Source organism: Schistocerca americana, chromosome 2 (genome assembly GCF_021461395.2).
Source record: "Schistocerca americana isolate TAMUIC-IGC-003095 chromosome 2, iqSchAmer2.1, whole genome shotgun sequence".
Classification (NCBI taxonomy): domain Eukaryota; kingdom Metazoa; phylum Arthropoda; class Insecta; order Orthoptera; family Acrididae; genus Schistocerca; species Schistocerca americana.
In genome coordinates, this window is record NC_060120.1 from 575,975,617 (window position 1) to 576,003,523 (window position 27,907).

At 39.8% G+C, this 27,907-nt stretch overlaps 1 protein-coding gene across 3 annotated transcripts in view; it reads left to right on the forward strand.

Moving 5' to 3' along the window:
- Window positions 1–27,907, forward strand: part of LOC124594827 (dehydrogenase/reductase SDR family member 12-like) — a 92,461-nt gene that overhangs the window by 38,377 nt on the left and 26,177 nt on the right. For all 3 annotated transcript variants that reach the window (XM_047133272.1, XM_047133273.1, XM_047133274.1), the window contains exons 5-8: window positions 2,508–2,603; window positions 6,137–6,261; window positions 10,302–10,437; window positions 14,631–14,850. In XM_047133272.1, the coding sequence (XP_046989228.1) occupies window positions 2,508–2,603; window positions 6,137–6,261; window positions 10,302–10,437; window positions 14,631–14,850 (577 nt within the window). The remainder of the gene's footprint in view (window positions 1–2,507; window positions 2,604–6,136; window positions 6,262–10,301; window positions 10,438–14,630; window positions 14,851–27,907) is intronic.

Here is a 27,907-nt window from a genome sequence, read left to right on the forward strand (position 1 = left end):
GTGTTTAAACCTCCTCTACCGAGAAATGTGCCAGAACTGCAAGCTCGCATCAACAATGCTTTCGAACTCATCGATGGGGACATGCTGCACCGAGTGTGGGAGGAACTTGATTATCGGCTTGATGTCTGCCGAATCACTAAAGGGGCACATATCGAACATTTGTGAATGCCTAAAAAAACTTTTTGAGTTTTTGTATGTGTGTGCAAAGCATTGTGAAAATATCTCAAATAATAAAGTTATTGTAGAGCTGTGAAATCGCTTCAATCATTTGTAATAACCCTGTATTTTATGTATCAGTTTCTTCGGAAAGATGTGTGCTACAAAGTGAATATATTTTTGAAAAAACTATTTTTTTTTTTTTTTTTTTCGTTTTTGGCATCCTACTTCAAACACTCTAGGGAGGGGGGCGGGGGCGCCACTATCTAGTATTGCCCTAGTTTGGAAATACATACCATAGATCTGGGACTGATGCACAGAGCAGTCTTGAGTTGTAGTGGGGAGATGGGTAGTCTCCACGTCACCTGTATTTAAGTTTACTGATTTTGCTGTTTCCTCTTTGTTTATTACTCTCACATTAAATGAAAACAAAATGGATTTCTGTGGTCTGGAGCTATCAAGTGAATTAAAATACATTCACATAATTACGGAAGGCTAAAATATGTTATTAGTTTCAGATTTTATTTTATTTCTACCTTTCTGACAGTTAAGCATTAATCACCTTGCAGAACAATGAAGTTATTTTTGTTGGTTTGCTAAAGAAATTTGGCTTTTATTAATCTTTTCCACTGAGGCAGTCAATTTATTTGAAACGAAGTCTTTAATTCCATACTATTGGCTAGTTTCAACTGCTTGTTGCATTTCAAGTGCATGTTTTCGTCTTCTAGGATTATGCCATGATAAAGAACCAAACATGAGATAATACAGCACTGGTACTCCAAGAAAATTTAAATCCTAATCTGGACATATGAATGTGCATTTTATGCCGAATTATGCTTTTAGAATGGTTCACAAAATTGCGATGCCCTTGGAGTATTTTCTAATGTCTTGTTTCTTCTATTACATAATGTAAGATCTTTTAGTGTTTTGCATGTACAATCATGGGAGCTTCTTGCATCATTGTAGCTGCACAATCGCAATGACACCTGTTACCTGGCACTCTGGCAGCTGCTGAAATGAACCTATTTCTAACAGGTCATGAGAAAATATTGTGAATGGTTGTTTGAAAAGCTTTACTTTCAAAGTAGATTTCCTTTCATGTAAGATGAACTATGTGCGAGAATGTACAATGAATGTATTAAACCACAGAGCATTTGACTCCCACTTAAAAATCAACTCTTTGAGGATGACCATTTAGAAGAATTTAGAGCCCAGAAGATCAGACATTTATGTTGTCTTTAAAAATTTTACTGGCACTTCTCTTGCAGCTTATTAATCTGAGAGACCAATATTATATGTGAAAGCTTTTCTTTTCTTTTCTTTTAACAACACTACGTATATTAATTTAAACCATTGACTTTTCCTGTTTGTGTGTTCGTGCTAGTTCACAGTGATGTTTCTATTGGCTAACTTCACCACGTGTCCTATGCTCTTAATATCTGCAGTCATTGGCTGGCGATATCACGTGACACGTGCTATGACTGGCTTACAAAAGCGCATCGCATCTCGATTTCATTGCTTCGGAAAGTAACATGCAGCGTTTGGTGGAATTCGAATTTATACTTTTGTAATACGAAAAATGCAGTGTACACGTTGCTGCACATCAAACATCTTTCCAAAACATGTTTTTGTCTCTCCCCACCCCCCCACCCCCCGAGTTTCGTTTTCTAAAGTGCTGGGAAATTCAACACCATTGTACAAAACCCTAACCATTCACAGGATTGATAAGTTTTACAGTTCCAAGGAAAAGTATACTGTCACTTAACATGGAAAAAGTGTGTTTTCACCTGGGAGAAAGCGTATTTTTATCCGAGAAAAATACGGGAACTTTTTTCCTTGTTCGCACAGACACCCTGATTATTATTCAAATCCCATCAGGAACTTTGCTACTAAGTCCTTTTCCAATCTGAACTTGAAAGGTGGTGGTGGTGGTGGTGGTGGTGGTGGTGGTGATTATAAGTCAGAGTGCAACCATCTTTTTTCTTAAAGCTTCCAGTTTTAAGCTTGTAAGTTGGCACAGTGTCAAAATGTGGCTGGTATAGAAGGCCAGTATCGAACAGGTACTCATCATTATTTGTTGGTCTTTTTGTTGTAACATTCACATCAGAATCTGTATTTTACACGTGTAGTGCCATTTAAATTAATTATAAAATGCAGAAAAATGCTACACTATTGTGTTCTTAAGGTTCTTTTCTTCCATCTGTGCAAAGGTGCAATTTTTTTGCTTCAGTCCTCTTTTTCACATAGAAGTGGATAGTGTGTGTGTGTGTGTGTGTGTGTTTTTTTTTTTTTTTGTATTTTTATTTTAGTTAATTGTTAATAAAGCAATGTGTGTATATTCTTTTCTCCAGAACATCCACACTCATAAATTGGATTTATCTCAGCCAAGAAGTGTCTACAAATTTGCGACGAACTTTAAGGAAACTCAAGAGAGACTTGATGTTTTGGTATGTATTTTAAATTAGCAGGAGAGATTGAAACTTTGAAATAAATTGTTCAAACTCACTAAATTAAATTCCAAGCTTTTTCTCTGGGCATTAACAAAAATATAATGTGGGTAATAATGTTTGTTTTTACTAAAAACTATAGTAAAGATAACCAAAAACTGATGGTAGAGTCAACACCAACTGGATGCATAATGTGAAAAAAAGAAAGTGTGTGCATGGAGATGCCATTTTTTAAAAGACTGTGTGATACACATTACTGAATTGGAATGGACTTGATGCCCAGCACGAGCCAAAGGTGTTTTACCCGGTGTTAAGACACTTTCAAGCTACAGAAAAATGGCAGATTATAAAACCAAATTAAAGATTAAATGAAGCTATATAGCCCCAGAGACCTTTTCAGGTCTCAAACATCTATGATGTATATATGCATACTGAAGCAACAAATGAAAATTTGTATCAAGACTGGGATTTGAACCTGTGTTTGCTGTTCACTAGGCAGGTGTGCTAACCATACAACAACCATTGAACAGTGGCTTTCCACAAATGCAGAGACTATCCTAGCATACCTCATTCCTCAATCCAAATACCCATTCGCACCCAGGGCCCACTGTTTATTCCCCCTGAACTCAGATAGCATTGCAGAGACACTCCAACTGTATCGAAATAGCACCTCAGCACCGAGTGAAATGGCGGATCCTGCCCGAAACCCAGGCATTGGTGCATTAGCCGAATGAAACTATATGGTTCCAGAGCTTAAGCAAGTCTCAAAACACACATGATGTGTATTTGCAGACTGAAGTAATAAATGAAAAAATGACATGATGTGTATTTGCAGACTGAAGTAATAAATGAAAAATTGTATCAAGCCTGGGATTTGAACCTGAGTTACTTGCTCACTTGGCAGATGTGCTAACCATTATGCCACCTTTACACAGCGGCCTTGCACAACTGCGCGGATACCCTAGCATGCCTCCCTCCTCAATCCAAATTCCCATTCATGCCTGAGTTCACTTGGTATTCGCCCTAAAAACAGTGCTGTTTGAGTTTGGGGGATACCAAGTGGACTGGGATATTAATGGGAATTTGGAATGAGGAGGGAGGTGTGCTAGGGTACTAGGTTCAGTTACTGTGCAAAGCCACTATGCCAGGATGGCATTCACGGGAATAAGCATTGGCTTAAGCCTCTCCCTGCACCTTGGATGACCTTCACTCGGCCCTCCCGCCAGGAGGACATCATTTTAACTCAGCTATGTATTGGGCACTGCCTTTTTAGCCATCGTCATTTGCTCAGTGGCGCTGCCCCTCAATTTTAACTGTCCACTACTTCCTGCTGGAATGCCTTTCTTTCTTCTTCTCTTCTCTTCTCTCTCTCTGTCTCTATCTCTCTCTCTTTTTTACGTTCCAGCTTGGATTTACCATCTGATTTATCAGCCGTTTTAGTGAATGATGCGTGGGCTGTCGACTGCCATTTACTTTTTATCTGCCGAAGAAGCAATATGGCGAAGGCCATTTAATTTTTTTCCTCGTGCCTTGTTTAACTGTCTCCTATTCTGTTCATTGGGATTGACACACAATCGTTTTTGTGCCCTAAAACCAAACAAAACAAAACCATGGGCAATTTAATAGATGATTACGTAAACCAGTGCAAAAAAGAGAGAAATAAATCACAAAATGAACTTAGTTGCACAATATTCTTGCTTTCAAACAAATCTCTTTTGTTTGTTTATATAGACGTTATGTTTTGTCCTTTCATGTACATAATATGTTTATTTAACTGTACATCTGCTTGATCTCTCATGTTCTAATAGTCTGTTGGACAATTTAAGGTACTGTATTTACCCGACAATAAGATGATCCTGAATATAAAATGCCCCCCCCCCCCTTTTTTTTTAAAGAGGTTCCTTTATAAATTTTTATATTTAATGTCTGCTGACCAATCAAATTTACAAACTTCTTTATTGATACAATCTATCTTAAGATCTGTTTAAAAAGGTTAACACTATCTATTGTAAACGCTTGTAGGTTTTTCAAAGATAGATTATGACACTGATATGCAAGTAGGTTTTTGTCAGATATGCCGGCAGTTGCTGAGCTAATGTTGTTCTGCGTCATAACTTAAGCCCCAGCCTCAGCTCATACTTGCTTTGATTTCTGCAATGCAAGCAGTTGAAGGATTCTTCTTCGTCTCCAATGGATTCAATCTGATAATTTTATGAGTGACTGGGAAGCCTTAATTGTGTTCTGGTCACACATGTTGAACATTCTGCTGCTCCAGTTAATTAAACTTTCCCTGATTCGGTCCTTCTTAAAGAGTGGCATATAGAACTGGCAATATATGATTTATTCTTCATCTGATGCCACTTACGAACATTTTCTTCTGTGACATCAGATTTTTTTTCTGCTGCACAGTTGTTCATGGCCTCTGTGTCTTGAATAACTATTAACTTAAAATTAGTTTCATATTGTCTGTATTTGTAAATTGCAAACTCATACATCCATGTTTCTCAAAGGTCACGTCAGTGGTTAACATCTATTATCAATCACTCAACTTTATTGTTTTAACAACATTAAGCAAACTGGATAACAGCATTTTTTTGCTTTGTTGGCTCCTTAAGTGCTGAATCAGCAGAAATTAGATCATTTTGGGCTAACACTTCACTTCAAGATTTTTGCCAGTTTTGAAGATCGACTATGCTGTTGAGCAGCGGTTGCTTTAGTGCCATTGTAAAACCTTGTGTTTCGTTTATTGTGCCACATTTTGGGTGTTCTGTGTGAACATATTTATACTAAAATTCATTTGTCTCCTGTAGAAATGTGTACTATTGTTGAGTATTTCTACTTTCGTAAAATCACTTCAGTTCCAAATACATTTAGATTTAGACAATTTAAATGTAGTAGATGTTAATAAAAAGCCAGGTACATGGGATGCATTCCCATAGTTGGCAGCATGACAAAATTTGCTGCCTGCTCATCAATACCTTTCCCACATTTTGCTCTACTGGTGCCACTGCACCCCATCTCATCCTTCTGTGATCACCAAATTTGATCTGTGTGTGACCTCAACTCCTAAAGCTTTATCTGAAAATGCAAGACAACTCCTATCTTAAGCTATGACACAGTGTAAAAATTTTGATCTCAGCAACCAAAGCTTACTTGATCTACAGTTGTAAGGTGACCCTGCATTTTTCAAATGACAAATTTGAGGAGAAAACCTTATCTTACTGCCTAATGTAATTAGATTGATTAAAAAGTCTACTCACCAAGCAGCAACAGGAGAACACACACACAAAAAGTTTTGTGTATAGACAATTAAAAAAAAAAATACTTATTTTATTATTTTGGATGTGTTCCCCTGCCCCTGCTTTCTGAGTAGATTTTTTTATCCACCCAATTACATTATATTGTCAAAAATGATTATTTTTGTTGTTATCTTACAGTCTGGTAAATACAGTATATGAGTTGACTTGGTTTGTTAAGTTTTATGGGTAGAACTCCTTCACCTTTTCTCTCATACATGTTTTTTTTTATTGTAGATCAACAATGCAGGTTGTATGGTAAATAAAAGGGAAACTGATGAAGATGGCCTTGAAAAAAATTTCGCTACCAATACATTGGGCACACACATTCTTACAAGGGTGTTGCTACCATTGCTTAAAAAGTGAGTATGGTTCATGCTAATTTTCTTTTATGAAATTAAGAGAAATAACAAATATCTTTTAGTATTGGTAGTGAGTTATTCTTAGTTTAGAAAGACTGCTGGTAGTGTTAATAGGACTTTTATGTTTGTGTGAAGCATGTAGTCAGCATAATTCATCTGTTTTAGAATAAAAGCATCAATGATACAGCCTGGCCATGTACAATGTACCGTATACACTGTGCTGATTAAAGTCATGGGATAGTGATATGCACATATTTTGATGGTGGTAGTATTGTGTACACAAAGTATAATAGGGTAGTGCATTGGTAGAGCTGTCATTTGTACTCAGGGCATTCATTTGAAAGGTTTCTGGCGTGATTATGGCCACACAATGGGAATTGAGACTTTGACATGGAATGGTAGTTGGAGCTAGATGCATGGGACAGTCCTTTTCAGAAATCGTTAGGAAATTCGATATTCTGAGATCCACAGTGTCAAGAGTGTGCCAAGAATATCAAATATGAGGCATTACCTCTCACCACGGGCAACGTAGTGGCCAACAGCCTTCCCCTAACAACCGAGCTAAGCATTGTTTGCACAGAGTTGAGAGTCAAGTAACACTACATGAAATTATTCCAGAAATCAATATGGACTGTATGATGAATATATGCATAAGGAAGCCTAGTGGAGTTGGGTGTTAATGGGCATGGCATCCGGCAAGTATCCCATGACTTTTGTCACCTGAGTGTACTTACTTGATAGTTATGTTTTACTTGAAAATTGGAATAGATGATATGAAGTATGTGATACTGCATTTATCCGAGTAATTGACTGCCTCTGATTCCAGCAGGAGTATGAGATTGTTTGATACAAAATTAATTGATCGAAAAGAATTTAAATGTATTGACTGTAGATATCCAGTAATGAAGATGAAAGATGGTGAATAAACATCTCACTACGTGGTTAGTTGTGATTTACGTATGAAAAAGCCACACATTAAATATTCATCAGATAAATCTTTGAATGTTTTTCAGATCTGTGTGGCCTGTACTATATGCCTTCCAAGTAAGAAATTTGGCAGTTACAAAGAGGTGCAATGCTTTTATGACTCATTTTTACTATTATCACACGAATGTCGTTAAAAATCTGACAGAAGCCCAAACAGTTGGTCGTCATTGAGAGTCATGTAAGTTATTGCTAACCCACATTCCCTCTTAATAAGTACCTTGGTTGTGACAGTAACATGCTAAGAATTATTTGAGCTATATAATTTCCCATAGCTTGACAAAGGAAAAAAATAAGGCAGTTAGATGATTAAAGTAAATTTTATTGAAATTGATTTAGGATACTTTTAGTAATCAGAGCCACACAGTCAGTAACAAACTGCCGCCATGATATGTGACATCGGTACGATGAATTTATTTGCAGTATGTAGTAGAAGTATTTCTGTACCTAATTTGTTCCATATGGTTTCCCAGTTGACTTTTCTTGTCATCCAACTTTCAGAACTAAACATAATTTGTTATTTAGTGCTGCCTGTGTGTTTAGGGCAGGTTCACTCCCACACATTCAAACCACATTCAATTGATTCCTTTAAATTATAAATCATTGCTCTGACTTTGCAATTCACTTTTATATCTACCAGTAAGTGCAACAGAATTCCGTGATTTAATATTAATATTTTGCAGTTATTGGTTGGTGTTACTGAAGTAGGAGGCAGCATCGAAAATACCCATAAGAAATTGCATATCATACTGTGCTTAAATTATTTCATTAGGTTTGTCTTGCATAATGTGGAGGAAAACAAAGCTTTACACATTCCTACAAAATTAAAAAAAAAAAAAAAATGAATGTGATTGCGTATCATCTGGTGAGCCTTCTATTAATTGGCAGTGAGGACATAAATGAAAATGTAATGGACAAAAATGGAAAGTAGCAGCTATGCAGCTGGTTGCTTGGCAGCACATACATACAAATCAGAAAAACACTATCTTGAGGTTTCGATATTTTTTCAGTCTAGGTACATATACACCAACATGATAGTTGCTGCAATTGTTCGAGCAGTTGGCAGTTGGAAGAGGATTGAAGGAACTGCGAGGAAAAAAAGTGTGGGGAAATTCAGGTGGAGGGTATTGTTAAGAGTATATCTCTCACCAGCAGTAGAAGAATGGGGTTTAGTTGTGGTAATAAGCAGGCTGAGGGGCAGAAATGAGAGGGAGGGGATGATGAGGACAAAGAGTGGGAATGGGGCAGTTAGGGATCAGATCTAGTAAAGATTTAGGCAGGAACAGAGGATGTGCTGGAGGAATGGTTCCCACCTGCTTGTTTCAGAGGAGTTGGTACTGTGGGGAAAAGGGGGCAGCAGGAGCATCACATGTATATAAAATTATCTGTTGTTCGCAGCCAGTGGCTAGGGAGTAGAGCGTGCAGTAACCACAGTTTGGCAGTAGTTATTACAGTGTGAATAGGCAGCTAAATATCATACCCACAATAATTGTTGTGTAGTTTGTAAATATGATGTGGCTGCTTTCACGAGTGACCATACCCTTGAGTGGAAATAAATTACCTGTGACTGGACTGTTTTAGGAGGTGGTTAGTACATTTATGGGGCCGGTTTTGCATCTGGAGGAATTATCTGTGGAATGCAGGATAGGAAGCAAGAGTATAAAAGGGGTGAACTTAGAATACTGTGAAGTTCAGGTGGGTGACAGAATACTATTTTCGGAGCTGAAGGTTTCCTTTTGGGTAGGACAGTTTCATTTACCACTATTGATACCATGTCCAGTAGCATCAAGGCTGTAGAGGGTGGGAAATGGGCATACATTGTCCTTATAGGACAAGATCATGAAGATATCAGAGTGAATTGTAACCGAATAAGTTTCTACATGACTCTTTGGAAGGGTGAGGGAGTGTTTGTCACATTAGTCTGAAGAGTATTTCACCCTATGATATCCACATAACTAATGTCAAACAAGTTAATGCGCAGCTGAGAGAATGACTTAGGAGAAGAAAGCTGCTCACAAATGCATTTACCCTCATTTAATTGCATTGTACATTCCTGGGCTTCATTGCAATAGGTTTGGTAAGAATCTGCTAGCACTCCTAATTTCCAGAAAAAAAAATTATCTATGGTCAGAGCAGTATCTACCTACTCCCAGGTATTTCAAATGTCCTTTATTGCAGTAAAGAAATCGGAAAGATAGAATTGCGGAGTATGCACATATAATTGAAACAGAAAATCAAATCAAAAATGCTGCAATATTGACACAGCCGTGTACATAAAAACAACACTTATGTAGCATATTCCAGTAAAATATATGGATCCGTTAAATAAACTTCTAGTATCAGTACAAGAACATGAAAGGAGAAATAGTGAATTATCTGATTAGTTGTGCTAATCGGAACATCACTTCCCCTAAATCACTGCAGGCAAATGCTGGACTGGTTCCTCTGAATAGATGTGGCCATTTCACTATGCGATCTTTCTTCCAACATAATTACAGCTCCTCCTCTAATAAATACATTGTCTATAGGATGCAAAGCTCTTTCTAATATTCCTTCCTTCTTGTTGACACTGTCTCATAATAGTGAATCTGGAAATGTCCAAACTTAAAAATACTGACAATGTGAAAGTCGATACTGATAAAACTTTGTATCATCCAGCAATATGAGTGTTAATATTATTTTGTAGAATTAACCAATGCTGCACACAGTTTTGAAGTTGCAATACAGGTGACTGACTGTCTAGTTCTTTGAAAGCTCTCTCTCTTTATATACCTTATCTCATCACACAAGACACTTACAATCAATTGCAACTGTGTTCACTGTTTTGTTTGCATAGTCCATTCTCATTTGGGTTTATTGATAATTTTCTTTTCATTTGGTGATTTCTTCTTAATGCTGAAGTTTCCCTAAATACAAGTCACGAACTATTTGATTAATTAATTGGAAACTGTATGGTAGTTTTGGTGCACAGTAGATTGATTCTTATTTAACTGAGTTATGTTCATGTGTTTGATATACTTTTCTTATATTTTAATTAATTACTTCACTTGTACAAGGACTGAAAAATCAAGAGTTGTTACTGTGTCTTCTGGAGGCCTGTTGGTACAGAAACTGAACCCTGATGATCTTCAGTTTGAAAAGATGTCACCTTTTGATGGAACTATGGCATATGCACAGAACAAAAGACAACAGGTAATGTAATAAGTTCTGTTTCAAGATAGTCTGCATTCTTCTCCTACATATATAAAGTAGAGTACATTGTTCCTAAATGACTATGTATGCATGTGAATACATTAATGAAATGGAGAAAGACAACACTGTGTACCTTGTACTGTTTAACCCAGGTTTTCATATTTCCATGTTGATGTAGCTTCTCAGTTATAATACTGGGAACCTTAATCATAATTATTTGTACCTCACTGTCTTGCATTGTAGAAGTGATGGGTTTAAGCTGTTGTCCCATCAGCACATATCATAATAATGCCCCAATACGTACTACTAAACATTACAAATGTATTTCATCATCACAGAAGCTTGAAAGTGGGGCAGGCCCTCAAAAAAAATGTCATGTCACACTTCAGACATGGAGTCAGTCTGGCATGAACATTGGGGATGTTAATGTAGAGGGAGTTGGCATCCAGTAACTTGACCAGCTACAGGATGGTAAAGGAATAGGGACTGTGTTATTCCATTGTAGATTTTCCCTTATTTGAAAGCACAGTAATATAACTAAAGGGGTGAAAAAATAAAAACTGAGATTTAATTGTTTCTATTTAATGAGGAATGGCATGAAGATCCATAAACTGTATAAAAAAATATGTAAACAGAACAAAAATGGTCAGTCTAGTATAAGTTTTTTTACATATAGCTTTATCTCTTGTTTTTAGATATATTTTTCCCATGTGGAATGTTTCCCTCTACTATATTCATTTTATCTCTTGTTTGTTTGTTTGGTATTTTTCTCTCTCTTTCGTTCAGAGCTAGAGCAAGAAAGTAAAGGAATGGTGTAAGAACCTCTGATTTAGACGCTAAGGAAGTCAGATGGGTGTGTAGATAAAAAGTTCATCGAAAAGATTTATGTTTAATTAGAGTATAGCAGTACTGCTACACTTTTACTATGTTTGCTGGGCATTGGTAACCAGTTTTTAAGAATCTTACAAAAATGGGAAATTGTACTGCTGAGCAGAAACTAATCTGTAGATCTATAGATGCTGTGATCAAACATCACTGGAATGTGTAATGTGTCTTACTACATTACAAGAATTCTGAAATGGTTTGTTTGCCCTAATAAATGACTTATAAAAGACTTCATCAGATTCATTCAAATCAAAATTTCACACTAAATAAATACACAAAAAGGAAGATAAACTATTACTGTCATACTGTAATTTACTTATAATACGATAAGATTGTATCCGCTATTTACTTTAATTCATTTGAGCATTGATAATACTGCCGCTGCCTGTGCCCATTAAGATTGTGTCACCTTTTTCCATTTTATATTGTTCATCTGCAATGAGTAAATAGTTTTCACACAGATGTGTTGCTATATTATTTATTTGTACAGAATTGTAAAGATGTTTTGAGTAATGAGTAATAAGTATCCAATTAATGCAATTAGCCAGTTAATTCTTTTTCATTTCCCATGATATAATGAGATTTTATTGCACAAGCACTTCTGAAAAATAGCATTAATTTTTGAATAACTGTGATGGTTGTTATATGATTTTGTGCAGAAAGTGAAAGTTTAGGTGATATTAGGGAAAATGAGACTGCAGTGACAGAATATTGTTGTACCACAGTTCAAGTTACATAGTTTGAAACAAAACTGTAACCAAAAAATTTTTGGGCCATATTAGACATGGAAAAAGTGAATAGATAAGAGAGTTGAGGGACTATCTTAAACAGTTTTACATTTGTTAGTATTCATTGTAAGAGCCACAATAGAGTGTAAAAAAAGTCTCTTCAATATTGGGAACTCTGTGGCCTGAAAAGATGTCAGAATTGTCATGAAGAACTACAGAAACACTTAAGTTGATTGCTATATAGTTAATATTAATAAGATCAATACCAGTAGGACCTGTAGTAACTTCGGTTGACACATTTCAATCCAGCCACCTACTGCACAGCAGAGTGCCATAGGTTGCCACCTTCTCAAGGTGCCTGTTACTTAATTGCACCACATCATGCATGCAGCAGCTGTTTCGGTATCAGTTGGCACTTCATTACGCAGATACAATACTACTATCACCAGCACTAGCTTGCCTTCACAAGCCACATGACATTATCACATTTCCGTGCTATTCATTTGCCAGACAGCTTTAGAGGAAGCTGTCCAGCCACTCGTTAGTCAATCATCAGGAGTTCACAGCTGCAGTTCACTGGCCAAGAGCTGCCGACGCAAGTGGTCCCACAATCACAATTCCATTCATTGGAGCATAGTACACATTAGTCAAAACCTACACATACAGCATCCAAATCACTGAGTCTTAGAGTGTTTCAACCATGTACTTTACCTGTGTGTGGACATTTCTGGGGTATGTCAATGCTATCCGATTTAGGACAGACAGTGTCCGTACCTCAGTGGCTATGTCAGCATAACAGTGTGGCTTGTATTTTCAAGAAACTGTCATTGGGTTTTTATATCAACCCTTATCAGATCAAGACAATCTTTAGTGTATTACCTCAGAAGCTACTTTCTGTTGTTTAATGAAGTTGTGTTGTTGTTCTGGCTACCTGGCCACATCTATTCGTTGTAGCATGCATCTCGCATGATGAGATGCAGTAGGCTCTAAGGACTGTGTTCGTTGTTCAAATTAGTTTAAACCCCTGGGGAAAAAATATGTCCCTGAGGACTAGGATGAAAGTATCTGTATATAAAATGAAAAAGTGAAACTAGGGCTTTAAACTTTCTTTCATAGAGGAAGTGTTGAAAATCATTAATATAATGTTAATGGTTTATATTTTATGGAACATAGACAATGGTATGAATATAGTTAACCACTGACCACAGAAATGGTGTGTTGTACAAAGCGCGCATTGAGAGAGAGAGAGAGAGAGAGAGAGAGAGAGAGAGAGAGAGAGCGCCTCTCCTCCTTTACCACAACCAAACTAGGATAAGCAGTGACCTCTGCTGGAGTGTGTTGTTGGTAAATGAAAGAGGCATGGGACGGATGTGAGGGAGGAACAGCAGTGCTGTGAGCTAGGAAAAACTGTCACAATTGCAGAACACGAAGGAAAAACACTCACAATTGTGGAACATGAAGGTATATACAAGGGGAGCGACTGGCTCCTATCCAGGAGGCGGGGACCAAGATAGGGGTCCACTGAGAGAGATGTTAAGGAAATAGTACACTGGGTGGGGGGTTGGAGATGGAAGATATAGAGTGAGTGAAATAGGGTAGTGAGCAGTAAATATGATAGTATGAATATAGAAGGGTGAAAACATGACTGGTGCCAAAGGCAGATGACGACAGGAGACAGCAGAAACATGTATAAGAAGGTTGCAGGAATCACAATTCTCCTTTTATAGCACACAATAATCAGTACTCCACAGCTCCAACTTTTTTCAATGATAAAATTATCAGAAAACTATAAAAATAATTTCCAGTTAATTACGTCAGGCAGGTGAAGTTGTTCATGATATTAATGAGCATTCTTCTTTGTCTCCTTCGTCTTTTTCTTGTGCCTTTGCCCTGCATCAGCAGAAGATTGAAATGGTTATAAACAGATTTGGTATGATTAATTTAAGGGGTGGATGGGTGCCCTCCTGTTGCCACCCCATCACTTCCCTTGGGGCAGAACATGTGCTCCTCATCTGTGTGCATGTAGTGTTATTGTAGTGAAAGTGGATGAAAGTTGTCTTAATGTTTGTGAATGAGTTACTGAGATGGGACTTGGGTGCCAGCCCAGTATGCACATAGTGGGATGCAGCGAACTGCCTAAAAACCACGTCCAGGCTGGTGGACACACTGACTCTCATTGTTAATTCACTGGGTGGTTTCAGTTGCGGGCCAGCGTACTTCTCCGCCTTGGAGGCAGCACTTGAACATTCACAGCTGTATGGCCAGGTTTAAGTAAACAGGATTGTGTACATATAATATTGTGTCGTAACTGGCCACACTGACTTTACTTGGGTTTCATGATGCACTTTGTTTTATTTTTTATGAATTAAGTTCCACATCTTGCAATTTTCTATTATGCTCTTTATTACAAGGCCCTAGAATGCAAAATAAATTTGTATTAATTTTAGTGATTTCAGACGTAAACTACATCTTTTAGATGCTTATAATATTGTTGTACCTAGTTTACATGTCATTGTTTTCAGTGCACTGAAGATGTGTTAAAGGCTCTTGATTCTGACAATAATCTTTATTTATGTAAAGGTTGTGATGACTGAGTACTTTGCCCATGAAAATCCAGAAGTATTTTTTGCAACAATGCATCCAGGATGGGCTGATACACCTGCTGTTCGTTCTTCAATGCCAGATTTTTACAACAAGATGAAAGACCGTTTGCGTACTGCAGAGCAAGGTGCTGACACTGTAGTTTGGTTGGCAATTTCTGAAGCAGCCATTAAACATCCAAGTGGACTATTCTTCCAAGGTACTATGGAAAGGAGGCTATTACTCTATTTTATTCTCTCTTTTTATTGACATTAATGAATGTCAAATATCTTAAAGTTGTAGATACACTCCAATATTTTAAAAACTTTCATATATCTAGGCCACTCTTTCTACTATTTCCAGAATCTCATTATACATTTCAGTATTCCGTCATTTTTGAAGGCTGTAAAATACAACACAAAACTGGTATCCAAACATATGAAAATATATTATATTTCACCATAGCACTTCGTGTGGTGTTCTAGCGTATCAGTCTTGTATCTCGTCAACATTCTCAGTCACGAGACAAGTGTAAACTGCTACTAAGGGACAAATTGGAAACCAAGTGGACTAAACTGCTTGGCAGCACTGGATGCATAGTACATGGTTCATTTGTTTGTTTAGAACCACAGTTTCATTGTTACAGGTTATAAAACAATTTCATCAGTAAACAATTCATGGAAATCGCTTAAGAAAATTTTACAAAAAGATATTTCCTTAAAAAACAATGTGTACCACGTCTTTTTACATGGTCGAAAATAATACAGTGGAAGAGCTCGCTGAGTGATGCTAGCGTACATGAGGCCAACTGTCTGTCAAAGAATTTTTGAAAACTTGCAGCGTATAAATTATTCGTATCAGTAAAAGATCATAAACAACATTTTATAAGAATTCACAAAGTCTAGAAATACCTGTTGCGGCATGTAGCCCTCACTCATGAAGAACCTGTGGCGCCCATGTATTGTTGTTTCCACCAGTGGGAGCAAATGCATAAGGACTATACAGGAAATTAAAACAATGTGAGAAGGTGCAATCTTGGAACCCCATACATCAGTTCCATCAAAAGTATATGGCAACTATTCCAGTTTGCCTTATCTAATTAAAACTGCTTAACTGCCAAACATGAGTTGAACTAGAGCACAATCAAAAATACAATGATGTAAAAGCCACTGCATTATTATTGCTAATGGTACATTAGCAATTATGCTACATTATATAATTTGTTCCCTTTCAGTTACATTACATGTCACAGTTTTTGTCTAGAGATAGAAATAGGTGTAACTAACCATAAGCTGAGTCGGTACATATGACAGTTAATAAAAATTAATAAAATAAGACTATGGTGTTTAGTATGAGGTGGGAAGGGAATAGGTATAGCATTGACTCACTTAAAATAATGTACATAAGATCTTCTATGGTTCTATGACCATAAAATTGTTATCTGTGAATGACAAGCATTATAAAATGTCATGAAGCATTTGAAGAGGGGAGGGGGGGGGGGGCATGAAGGGGTAAACAAGACTAGTCTTGACATACTGAAAAATAACACGAATGTGTTTTACCTGTAAATAAAACAATGCGAAAGTGTTGTGGAACAGCTATAGCAGCACTTTTGTGGAAAGTTTTCAATGTATGCTATGCAGCATAAAGTAACAACTTACAAATACTCTATTGGCCTATGACCAATATGAGCAAATGATGCTAAATGTGTAGTGAATAACTAAACTTTTAGTTACCTTGTGTAAAAATCAAAACACAAGAGGGAGCCATACAAAGGTGCACAGCCTTGAATTTAAATACAGAATGGTAGAGCATTTATCACAAAACAAATACTGTGTAGCAGAGAACTGTAGTGTGTCACCATCTACCGAGGTCCTAGGATGGCAGCAGAACTATAAGTGCTCTTAAATAGACTGAAAAACCAGTTCTTGGTGAAATCTATTTGTTCATTTAGCATTTTTGATGAAAATTTTGCTTTACTCTGAAAAATCTCCAGTTCCTCAAGCACATTTTATAGCAGCACCTTAGTGGCTTTGTGCTGAATTTTAAGATTAGCCTGAATTTTGCCTAATGTGTGGTTGTTTTGTGAAAGATGCCTTTTTATACAGCCTTTATTGCTATCGTGTCTATGCTCTCTAAAATGTCTTTTGAAGGACCTACCAGTCTGTCATGCGTTAAATTTTTCACAATCACTGGACTTAATTCTGTAAACTCCTGTGCCCACATACTTGTCACACCTGTCCTCAATCACCACTAATACTATTCTTTTTGTGATAAATGCTGTACAATTCTGTATTTTACCCCAAGGCTGTATACCTTTGTGTGGCTTCATCATGTATTTTGCTTTTTACACAGTATAAGTAAAAGTTTAATTATTCACTACACATATAGCGTAATTTGCTCATATTTGTTATTGGCCGATAGAGGATACCTAAGTTGTTACTCGGTCCCGGGTTCGATCCCGGCTGGGTATGGACGTTTGTGTTATCATCATCATCATCATCATCATCAGCATCATTCGTGACAGTGGCTAGATTGGACAGTGCAAAAAAAATGAACTGTGTAAAAGAAATTAGGACTTTGTACTGCCGCTGATAACTGCGCAGTTGAGTGCACAAACCAAACAACATTGTCCGCAGTTCAAACCTATAGCGTACGATGGTACCCCTTAGGGAAATAGCAGCAAGGAAAAGGAAAGGACACCAGGTACACTCATTGTATATGCCTGGGGGCCTCATTCAACGTGTTGAAGAAGCTATTTCGGCAGCCATTGAGGGAACAGGGTGCAGCCAACTGCAGATTGTGGTGCACGTTGAAACGAACGGTGCTTGTCGTCTGGGCTCAGAGGTCATTCCAGCGCCTGGCACAGGAGGTTGAGAGGACCAGCCTTGCATGTGGGATTTCAACGGAGCTCACAATTTGCAACATTGTCCCCACAACAGATCGTGGCCTTTGGTTCTGAGTTGAGTGAAAGAACTGAACCAGAGACTTCGAAGGTTTTGTGGCAAGCTAGGCTGTGACTTCCTGGACGTGTGCCATAGGGTTGAGAACTATAGAGTTCACCTAAATAGGTCAAGTGTGCACTACACATCAGAGGCTACTACTCGGGTAGCTGACTGTGTGGGGTGCACACAAGGCTTTGTTTGATTAGGTGACCCTCCATCCAGTCCAGATAACAATAGTGTAATTTAGGAAACCCAGAATTATCAGTGAAAGATTGAAAGAAACGCCTCCCACAGGTGAGGGTATTAAAATCCTAATAGTAAACAGCTGAAGTGCCAGAGTTTGAAGCACTCATGAAAAGCAGTGAAGCTCACATAATACCAGGTACAGAAAGCTGGTTGAAAAGGCAAATGAGAAAAGGAGGTGGTGTATTTGTTGCACTAGACAAGAAACTCAGATCCACCAAAGTAAAAATTGAATCTGCATGTGAGATTGTTTGTCTGAGACTCAGTATCAGGGGTGGGCATAAAATGATACTTCGATCCTTCCATCGCTCACTAGACTCATATTCTGATTCAACCGGAAACATTACAGAAAACTCAGTTCACTTGTACGTAAGTTCCCCAGTCATAAAGTAATCATCAGTGGAGGCTTCACTCATCTAACAATTAATTGGGAAAATTACAGTTTTGTTAGTGGTGGGCATGATAAGATGTCCTGTAAAACTTTGCTAAATGCCTTCTATGAAAACTTCCTCGAACAGATAGTTAGGAACGCCACTCATGATGAAAATATATTGGATATAATGGCAACAGATAGACAGGATCTCTTTGAGGATGTCCACATCGAAACTGCTATCAGTGACCATGACACGATTGAGGCGAATGATTACCAAAATACAAAAAGACAATGAAAACAAGTAGAAAGATCCATATGTTCAGTAAACTAGGTAAAGAATCAGTAGTGTCATAACTCATTGAGAAACTTGAACTTTAAACAGGACATGAGCATTGAGACGAACTCTACCTCAATTTTAAAAGAATAGTTGATCACACACTGGATAGATACGTACACAGTAGAACAGTTGATAATGAGAGGGAATCTCCATAGTATACAGTCACTGTAAATCAACTTCTACAGAAACAGAGATTACTGCATAATAGGTGTAAACGAAGCGCAGTGATGTAGATAGAGAGATGCTGAATGAAACACATTTTGCTGTCAAAAGAGCAATGGGTGATGCCCTCAGTGACTACTGTAGTAGAATATTGTCAAGTGATCTTTTGCAGAGCCCACAGAAATTCTGGTCATATGTAAAGGCTGTTAGTGGCACGAAAGTTAGTGTCCAGCCCCTTGTGGATAAGAAAGGAACTGAAATTGAGGGTAGCAAAGCAAAAGCTGGAATGCTTAAGTCAGTTTTCAGGTGTTCCTTTACAAAGGAAAATGCAAGAGAGTTGCCCCAGTAGCAATTTGTAAGTGCTACAACAACAGTCATCCTATAAATGGAACAACAAAATGGGAGAGTAATTATCTTAACTTACTTACTTTGCCCTAGGATCGCTCACTACTTTTATACTTTCATGTTGCAAATACATATGATTTCTTCCAACAAAATGAATTAAAGCTAAATACAGTGATTTTTGTTAAGTACATTTGTTTAGTACAGTTGTTGGAAATTAAAACTAATAAATTTTTGTCTTCATTGATATTCATTTCAGTGCACTTTCCCAACAGTACTCACAAAGATTCTAGTTTGCATAGTGTGGCACTGTTATTGTTTCATGTAGAATCAGTAACTAGGTAGTTCACCTTGTTTGTTGCATCTTCATAAGCCCTTGGATTATCTCGTTGTTTCATGTTTTAATGAGTAATACATAAACCTCTGCTATAATGAGATAGCCACTGAGCTGAAAACTCTTCTTACATTAAAAATCTTCCAGTTCTACTAGTGCCAGTCTTATAACTGTATTTACTTTTTGTGGAGCAATACCAATAAATATTTATTTGAAATAGCAAAGATGACAACTGTACAATTAGAAGTACTATTCATGAAATAACATTTTTTGACTGGGCAAAGTTGCATATAACTTACATTTAAGCCATTCACAGAAGACCACTAAAATAAATTTGAGAAAGGAAACAATTCAGTTGATTCTCTTATTACTGCATTTTTGTTAGTTGAACCAGTTATTCCATGGTAAATTGCGATAATCTTGGACTCACTAAGCTTCATATCTGAATCTGTTAAAAATTTTTTGATTCCACCTCTCAGTATACATATGGTCCTCTGGTTCCTATGTTCTACATATAGATCGTGATTTGACTCATTTGCAAGACCCTGTCAACTCCAAATGATTAATATTTGTCCCTACTGATGGAAACCACATCTGCGCTGAGAAAGACCCTCTTTCAAAAAAAGCCATGAACACAAACCTGTACTATGATCATCTCAGTACTCTGTCTGAAGAGCTAGCTAGAAAATCCATTTTTGTAAAGTAATTTGACATCTGCCACTAACTTTTCCCATCTTATTACATATAGGTAAAACTGTAAAGCCATTAAAAAAGAATGTTCTATCCTATACATTATATAGACTATGCTCAGGTTATGAAGGGGAGAGACATTTCTAAATCCCAGCTCCTTCAGCATATAAGTTCATTAGCGACTGTTCAAATTTATTTGTTTGTTTTACATAGCCCTGTGTGTAAGAGAATGTAAAACATATTAACTGCAAGTCAGTAATATTATGCAAGGCTACTATAAATGACACAGTCATTTTCAAAGCTGTATATTTTCCAACGTATTACATGTACAGATGAGACTGATGTGTAAATAGAACCGTACTCACCAAGTTTGCATTTTGCACTCTACAAATGTTCTGCGACTGTCCTTCTGTCTCGCAGTACAAAGTGAACTGGTAATAAAGTTATTTAAATATTGTATGTAACAACTTCCTGTCATGGTCATCACAGATGCATTTGTGTATTCTCTGAGCTGTTAAAGTGTCCTCGGTGGGGGGATGTGGTTGGCGTGTAAATGCAGTCTGTAATGTTCCTCTGACGCAAAAAGTAACAAGGCATTGGGACAAGCAACCTAGGTGGTTGTGGCGACTCCTTCCATCGCCCCCACCTGTAGCGGTAGATAGAGGGCTGTGAAGACCAGAAACCAGCCCCCCAACACGCTCGTTGTTCACTTCTGCCAGAGGGAGAGTTTAGACGACCACGCTTTCCGGACATCATGCGCTCCAAATCGTCACTTGAGCTGTCTCTTGTTCCACTCTGATGAGGCACCACCTCCCAGCTGCTCTCTCTACATGACACCACGTGGCTTGCGTCATTGCCCGCCATATTGTGCCGGGTATGCACAAACAGCAGAATTCTTTCCCCACATTCAGTGTCAGTGTTCTGTCGCAGGATCTTACTGCTCTACTGCGTTTTTCTGTGCTGCCTTCTCGAGCTGCGCCCCATCGAGTTGCTTCTATTGAATATAGGCATACAAAGCCTGATGCCGGACTCCTTGTTTGTCCTCCTAGTATGTGCTCTTGGAATATTGTGTGAGGTGTAGTGTAATTATGCACTGAAGTGCAGTGCACATGCTGACCGTTTTGACACCCCCTTTGCACCAAGCACGCCTCTGGAGCAGGTTTCCCCATGCAGCCAGATGACACCGAACGAAGGCTAGACACTCATGGTGCGCCTAGTCAAGAGACTCCAACCCGAGTGAGGCCCCTCCTTGATTAAGAGGTATTAACCTGTTGAATTTTAGTGTAGTTGTTAGCTTTTAGGAATAGTGTTTGAGAACAAGCACGCATGGCTCTTCCTGTGCACCCTGTTGTTTATTGTCATTGTCCTTAATTAGCACACCGCTTAGATATGTATACCCCTTAGGAGTATAGAAGGGAGCTTAAGTCGTCCCTTAACTAGTGACCCCCTCTAAGCCAAAGGGTCGAGTCCTATTGCCGAAACCTGCCCTCTCTAAGTAGCACAAGCCATGTGGTCATGAAATCAGTTCTCACTAGGTTGCAGGATGCATCCCACTCGCTCTCCCTCCTGCCTTCTACACCACTACATGCATGTGTTCCCCCCCCCCCCCCCCCCACCCCCCCACTTCCTCATGGCTGGATGGCACCTGTGAGGAGAGCCCCTGATTGGAGTGGGTGGCATCAGGGAGAATAACTCGCTAGCTACACCATGGGAGGAACATAGGACTTTGCAAAAAGAGAAGAGCCTTATACACCAAGGTATTTAGTATGCAGCAGAACAGATGCTACTCCTTTCTGGTTACAGCACCTCTATTTTTTGTTGAAAGCTTGGAGGACAAGTTTGGGGAAGTGGCTGTACTGTCCAAGATGAGAAATCGGTCAGTTTTGATTCAGACAGCATCCCCAGCCCAGTCCCAGACATTGCCCATCTGTGACAATCTGGGTGATATTCCAATTTCCGTCACCCCCCATTAGAACCTCAACATGGTCCAGGGGATTTCTTTCCATTGCAACCTTCTCTTGCAGTCCAATGATGAGCTATGTACCAATTTAGAACGGCAGGCTTTTCGCTTCATCCGACAAAGCTGTAGGGGACCAAAAGACAATAACATTGCCACTGGTGCCTTCATCTCGGCCTATAAGGGTGATACTTTACCTGAAAAGGTCAAGGTGGTGGTGTACAGATACGACAAAATCATATGTCCCTCCCCCTATGCACTCTGCTTTAAATGCTGGAAATTCTGGCATGTTTTGTCAATGCAATTCCAGCTGGATCCGAATACTCCATGTGCACCTCCTTCCACCTGTGTCAGCTGTGGGGAGTGCTACTCCCCTGCTTGCCGGACTGCATGGTACTTCAAAAGGAGCAGAAAGTTACAGAGTAGAAGACCCTGGAGTGGCTGACTTATCTAGAGGATAAACAGAAGTATGAACAGCTGCACCCCATTTGCTTGACATCCTCATATGCTACAGATGTGATGGTAGTCTCTACGTCTGTGCCTCACAGAGTGGGCCCTCAGGGCCGCCTGAATATATCTGCCCTCTTGATGGTTGGAGCACCTTCTGTTGCTCCCAAGAGCACCTACTTTTGGAGTAAAAACTCTCAAAACAATGGGGACATCGGTCCCATCATCCCAGCCGGAGACGCAACAGCCTCCTCAGCTTCCCCCATGTGGAAGAGCTTTGTTGGAAACCTACCTTCCAAGGCCTCTCCCTGTGCAAAAGTGGACACTAGCCAGTGGCTGAAAGAGCTACAAGTTGCTTGTCGAAGAGCTTCGCAGTCTTCCTCAGTGACTGAAGCTACTTGGGAGAGGTCCTCCCAGCAAGCCCCTGAAGAGAAGCAAGAGGGCAAGCAGATGAAGAAAAAGTCTGCTAAGAAACAGGAAACTCCGGTGGCCACAACCCACTACTCCTCACCAGTTCTGCGTCTGAGAACGAGGTGGTGATTTTAGCGTCCCCAACTGACGCCTCAGCCACAGTGGAAATAGATACAAATGCTCAACCAGTGGCAGCAGGTGATCCTGAGGTGTCAACTGCCTCCTTGGTCATTTCATGTCTTCCCAGACTTCGGAAAGAGTCGTCCTGCAGTTTGTCCCCCAACCTGGCTGAGTTATGACAACTTTTAATTTTTATACCTTCCTTTTGTGTTGCTCTTCTGGAAACTTGACTTCCAGCAGTATGGACTCCTGGCCTTCGTGGCTATCATGGGTATTACAAAAATCGTACTGACTGTAACAGAGTGTCAGGTGGAGTCTGTATCTATATCCTTACCTCTGCATATAGTGCACCTGTGTCCCCTTCAAACACATTTAGAAGCTGTGGCTGTGAGGGTGAGGACAACGCAGGAAATTACCATCTGCAACATCTACCTTCCTCCAGATGGTGAAGTACCACACCATGTATTGGCTACACTAATTTCCCAACTCTTTCTGGCCGATTTTAATGCCCTTAATGTTTCGTGGGGTGGAACCAAGATTACTAGCCGTGGTAGAGATATCGAGAATCTAGAAATAGTGACCACTTTCCACTCTTCTCCCCCAGCATCATTCACCTGGACACTTGCCCAAAAGGGGTCTTACCGGGACTGACTGGGACACTTTCATCTTCGCTACCACTGTTGAATTTCTGTTGCATGGCAACATCAATGAGGTGAACCAGACCATCACTATTACCATTGTTGCCGCAGCGGGATCAGCAATCCCTTGTTCCTTAGGTTGCCCCCGGCGGAAGACAGTGCTTTGGTGGTCACTGGAAATTGCTGCGGCCATTGGAGACCGTATTCAGGCCCTCCAACGTCGTAAGTAGCACCTGCCCCTGGAGCACCTCATTGCGTTCAAATCACTTTATGCACAGGTCTGTCAACTCATCAAATGATGGAAGGAGGATTGTTGGGAACAATACGCCTCCACCATAGGAACACGAGCCTCTCTTTCCCAAGTTTGCGCCAAGCTCAGATGCATTTACAGGTATCAAACCCCTGCAGGTATACTTCGAATTTGCACAAATGGAGCTGTATATGCCAACCCAGATGTAATTGCATAGCATCTTGTCGAGAATTGTGCTCGCACGTCTGCATCTGAGAATTACTACTCCGCATTTTCTCTCTTAAAATACTGGATGGAATGACAGCAGCTATCTTTTCTCCATGCCACCCTGAGCTGTATAATGTTCCCTTCAGTGAATGAGAATTTCTCAGTGCCCTCACCGATTGTCCTGAGACACAACTCTGGTCCCAGATCGCATCCATTACCAAATGATTAATCTACATCTACATCCATACTCCGCAAGCCACCTGACGGTGTGTGGCGGAGGGTACCTTGAGTACCTCTATCGGTTCTCCCTTCTATTCCAGTCTTGTATTGTTCGTGGAAAGGAGGATTGTCGGTATGCTTCTGTGTGCGCTGTAACCTCTCTGATTTTATCCTCATGGTCTCTTCGTGAGATATAAGTAGGAGGGAGCAATATACTGCTTGACTCCTCGGTGAAGGTATGTTCTCGAAACTTCAACAAAAGCCAGTACCGAGCTACTGAGCATCTCTCCTGCAGAACCTTCCACTGGAGTCTATCATTTCCGTAACGCTTTCACGATTACTAAATGATCCTGTAACGAAGTGCGCTGCTCTCCGTTGGATCTTCTCTATCTCTTCTACCAACCCTATCTGGTACAGAGCCCACACTGTTGAGCACTATTCAAGCAGTGGGCGAACAAGTGTACTATAACTTACTTCCTTTGTTTTCGGATTTCATTTCCTTAGGATTCTTCCAATGAATCTGTCTGGCACCTGCTTTATATGATCATTCCATTTTAAATCACTCCTAATGCGTACCACCAGATAATTTATGGAATTAACTGCTTCCAGTTACTGACCTGCTATATTGTAGCTAAATGATGTGGGATCTTTCTTTCTATGTATTCGCAGCGCATTACACTTGTCTACATTGAGATTCAATTGCCATTCCCTGCGCCATGCATCAATTCGCTGCAGATCCTCCTGCATTTCAGTACAATTTTCCATTGTTATAACCTCTCAATATACCACAGCATCATCCGCAAAAAGCCTCAGTGAACTTCCGATGTTATCCAGAAGGTCATGTATGTATATTGTGAATAACAACGGTCCTGCAACATTCCCCTGTGGCTCACCTGAAATCACTCTTACTTCGGAAGACTTCTCTCCATTGAGAATGACGTGCTGCGTTCTGTTACCCAGGAATTCTTCAATCCAATCACACAATTGGTCTGATAGTCCATATGCTCTTACTTTGTTCATTAAATGACTGTGGGGAACTGTATCGAATGCCTTGCGGAAGTCAAGAAACATGGCATCAACCTGGGAACCCGTGTCTATGGCCCTCTGAGTCTCATAGACGAATAGCGCAAGCTGGGTTTCACACGATTGTCTTTTTCGAAACCCATGCTGATTCCTACAGAGTAGATTTCTAGTCTCCAGAAAAGTCATTATACTCAAACATAATAAATGTTCCAAAATTCTACAACTGATCGACATTAGAAATATAGGTCTATAGTTCTGCACATCTGTTCGGCGTCTCTTCTTGAAAATGGGGATAACCTGTGCCCTTTTCCAATCCTTTGGAATGCTACGCTCTTCTAGAGACCTACGGTACACTGCTGCAAGAAGGGGAGCAAGTTCCTTCACGTACTCTGGGTAAAATCGAACTGGTATCCCGTCAGGTCCAGCAGCCTTCCCTCTTTTGAGTGATTTTAATTGTTTCACTATCCCTCTGTCGTCTATTTGGATATCTACCATTTTGTCATCCGTCCGACAATCTGGAGAAGGAACTACAGTGCAGTCTTCTTTTGTGAAACAGCTTTGGAAAAAGACATTTAGTATTTCGGACTTTAGTCTGTCATCCTCTTTTTCAGTACCATTTTGGTCACAGAGTGTCTGGACATTTTGTTTTGATCCACCTACCCCTTTGACATAAGACCAAAATTTCTTAGGATTTTCTGCCAAGTCAGTACATAGAACTTTACTTTCGAATTCATCTGTCAGTGGATTATCAGTGCCACCTCCTTATTTTCGACTACATGTGGACCGAAGGCAAATTCCCATCAATTGGCAAGAAAGTATTGGTGTTCCAGTGCTAAAACCTGGTAAGGACATGCTAAATGTGGATAGTTAGCGTCTAACATCCTCACCAACATTCTGTGCAAGCTGCTTGAATGTATAGTGAGCCGGCAGTTATGTTGTCTCCTTGTGTCTCGGGGCCTTCTGGCTCCATCTAAGGGTGGTTTTTGCCAAGGTCACTCGACCACTGACAACTTAGTATAGCTGGAGTCTGCCATCCGAAAGACCTTCTCTCGCCGTCAACACCTTATTGCAGTCCATTTTGACCTGACGGAAGCCTATGATACCACTTGGTAACAAAAGGTCCTAGCTACTCCGGATGAGTGCAGTCTCCATGGCCTGCTCCCAAATTTTACGCAGAACTTTTTGTTGCTCTGCACTTTAAAGAATCCACGTTTTTGCTTCACACAGTTCACACCAGATCCAAGAAAGTGGGGTCCCAAAGGGCACTGTCTGAGTGTCCCACTCTTTTTAATTGCCATTAATGGTCTTGTAACAGCAGTGGAGTCCTATGTATCCCTCTTCTTATACACTGATGATTTTTGTATTTATTTTCTTCTGGCCTCTTCTTTTGGTGTGGCTCAAAGACAACTGCAGGAAGCCATACAAAAGGCGCAGTCATGGGCCCTCACTCATGGCTTTGTTTTCAGTCACCAAGATCTGAGTTATGCACCTTTATTATCATTGTACAGTCCATGCACACGCGGAACTTTACGTCGACAACCGACTGCTTAATGTAGTGGAGACTTGCCGCTTCTTAGGCCTGGTCTTCGATGCCCATTTAACTTGGCTGCCCCATCTTTGTCAGCTAAAGGAAAAATGCTGGCAGCATCTTAATATTCTTCAATGCCAGGGCCTCACCGACTGGAGTGCAGATCGCCCTACAATGCTGTATCTGTACAAAGCCCTTGTGCAATCCCATCTTCGTTATGGGAGTCTGGTGTATGGTTCAGCATTGTCCTCAGCCGAGTGGCTGTTGGATCATCCTATACACCATTGTGGAGTTAGACTTGCAACAGGAGCTTTCTGAATAGACCCAGTGAACAGTGTCCTCGAGGAAGCTGACATTCCTCTATTGCAGATCATGCGACAACAGTTGCTTGCGAATTATACCACTCACATTCGTAGTTCGCCTCAACATCCAAATTACTGTGTCCTTTTCTCTAACACGACAGTCCATCCCCTGCAACAGCGGCCCTGGTCAGGGACACCAATTGCAGTCTGTGCCCAGTCCCTTCTCACTGAACTTGAGTCTTCCCCTATTTCCTCTGGGTCCACTCAAGTTCACCTTCATGGTTCATGCCTCGGCCACAGCTTCATCTGGACATATCGCGTGCCCCAAAAGACTCATTTTTTCCTGAGGCTCTCCACTGGCAATTTTTCTGTTCTCAGCAAGTTCCAGGGCTCAGAAATAGTCTACACCAATGGCTTGATGGTCACACTGGCTTCGCTGGGCATGCTGAACAGTGCTCCTTGCCAGATGGGTGCAGCATTTTCACTGCAGAGCATATAGCCATCTGTCGTGCTCTTGAGCATATCCTCTCCTGCACAACTGAGTCCTTTGTCATCTGCAGTGGATCTTTAAGCAGGCTACAAGTTCTTGACCATTGCTTCCCTCGCCATCCTTTGGTGCTGACTATCCGGGGGTCTCTTTATGCTCTCGAAGACAGTGGATGTTGAATGTCATTCCTTAGGACTCCAGGACATGTCAGGATCCTGGGTAATAAACTTGTTGAATCAATGGCCAAAGACGCTATTGGTAA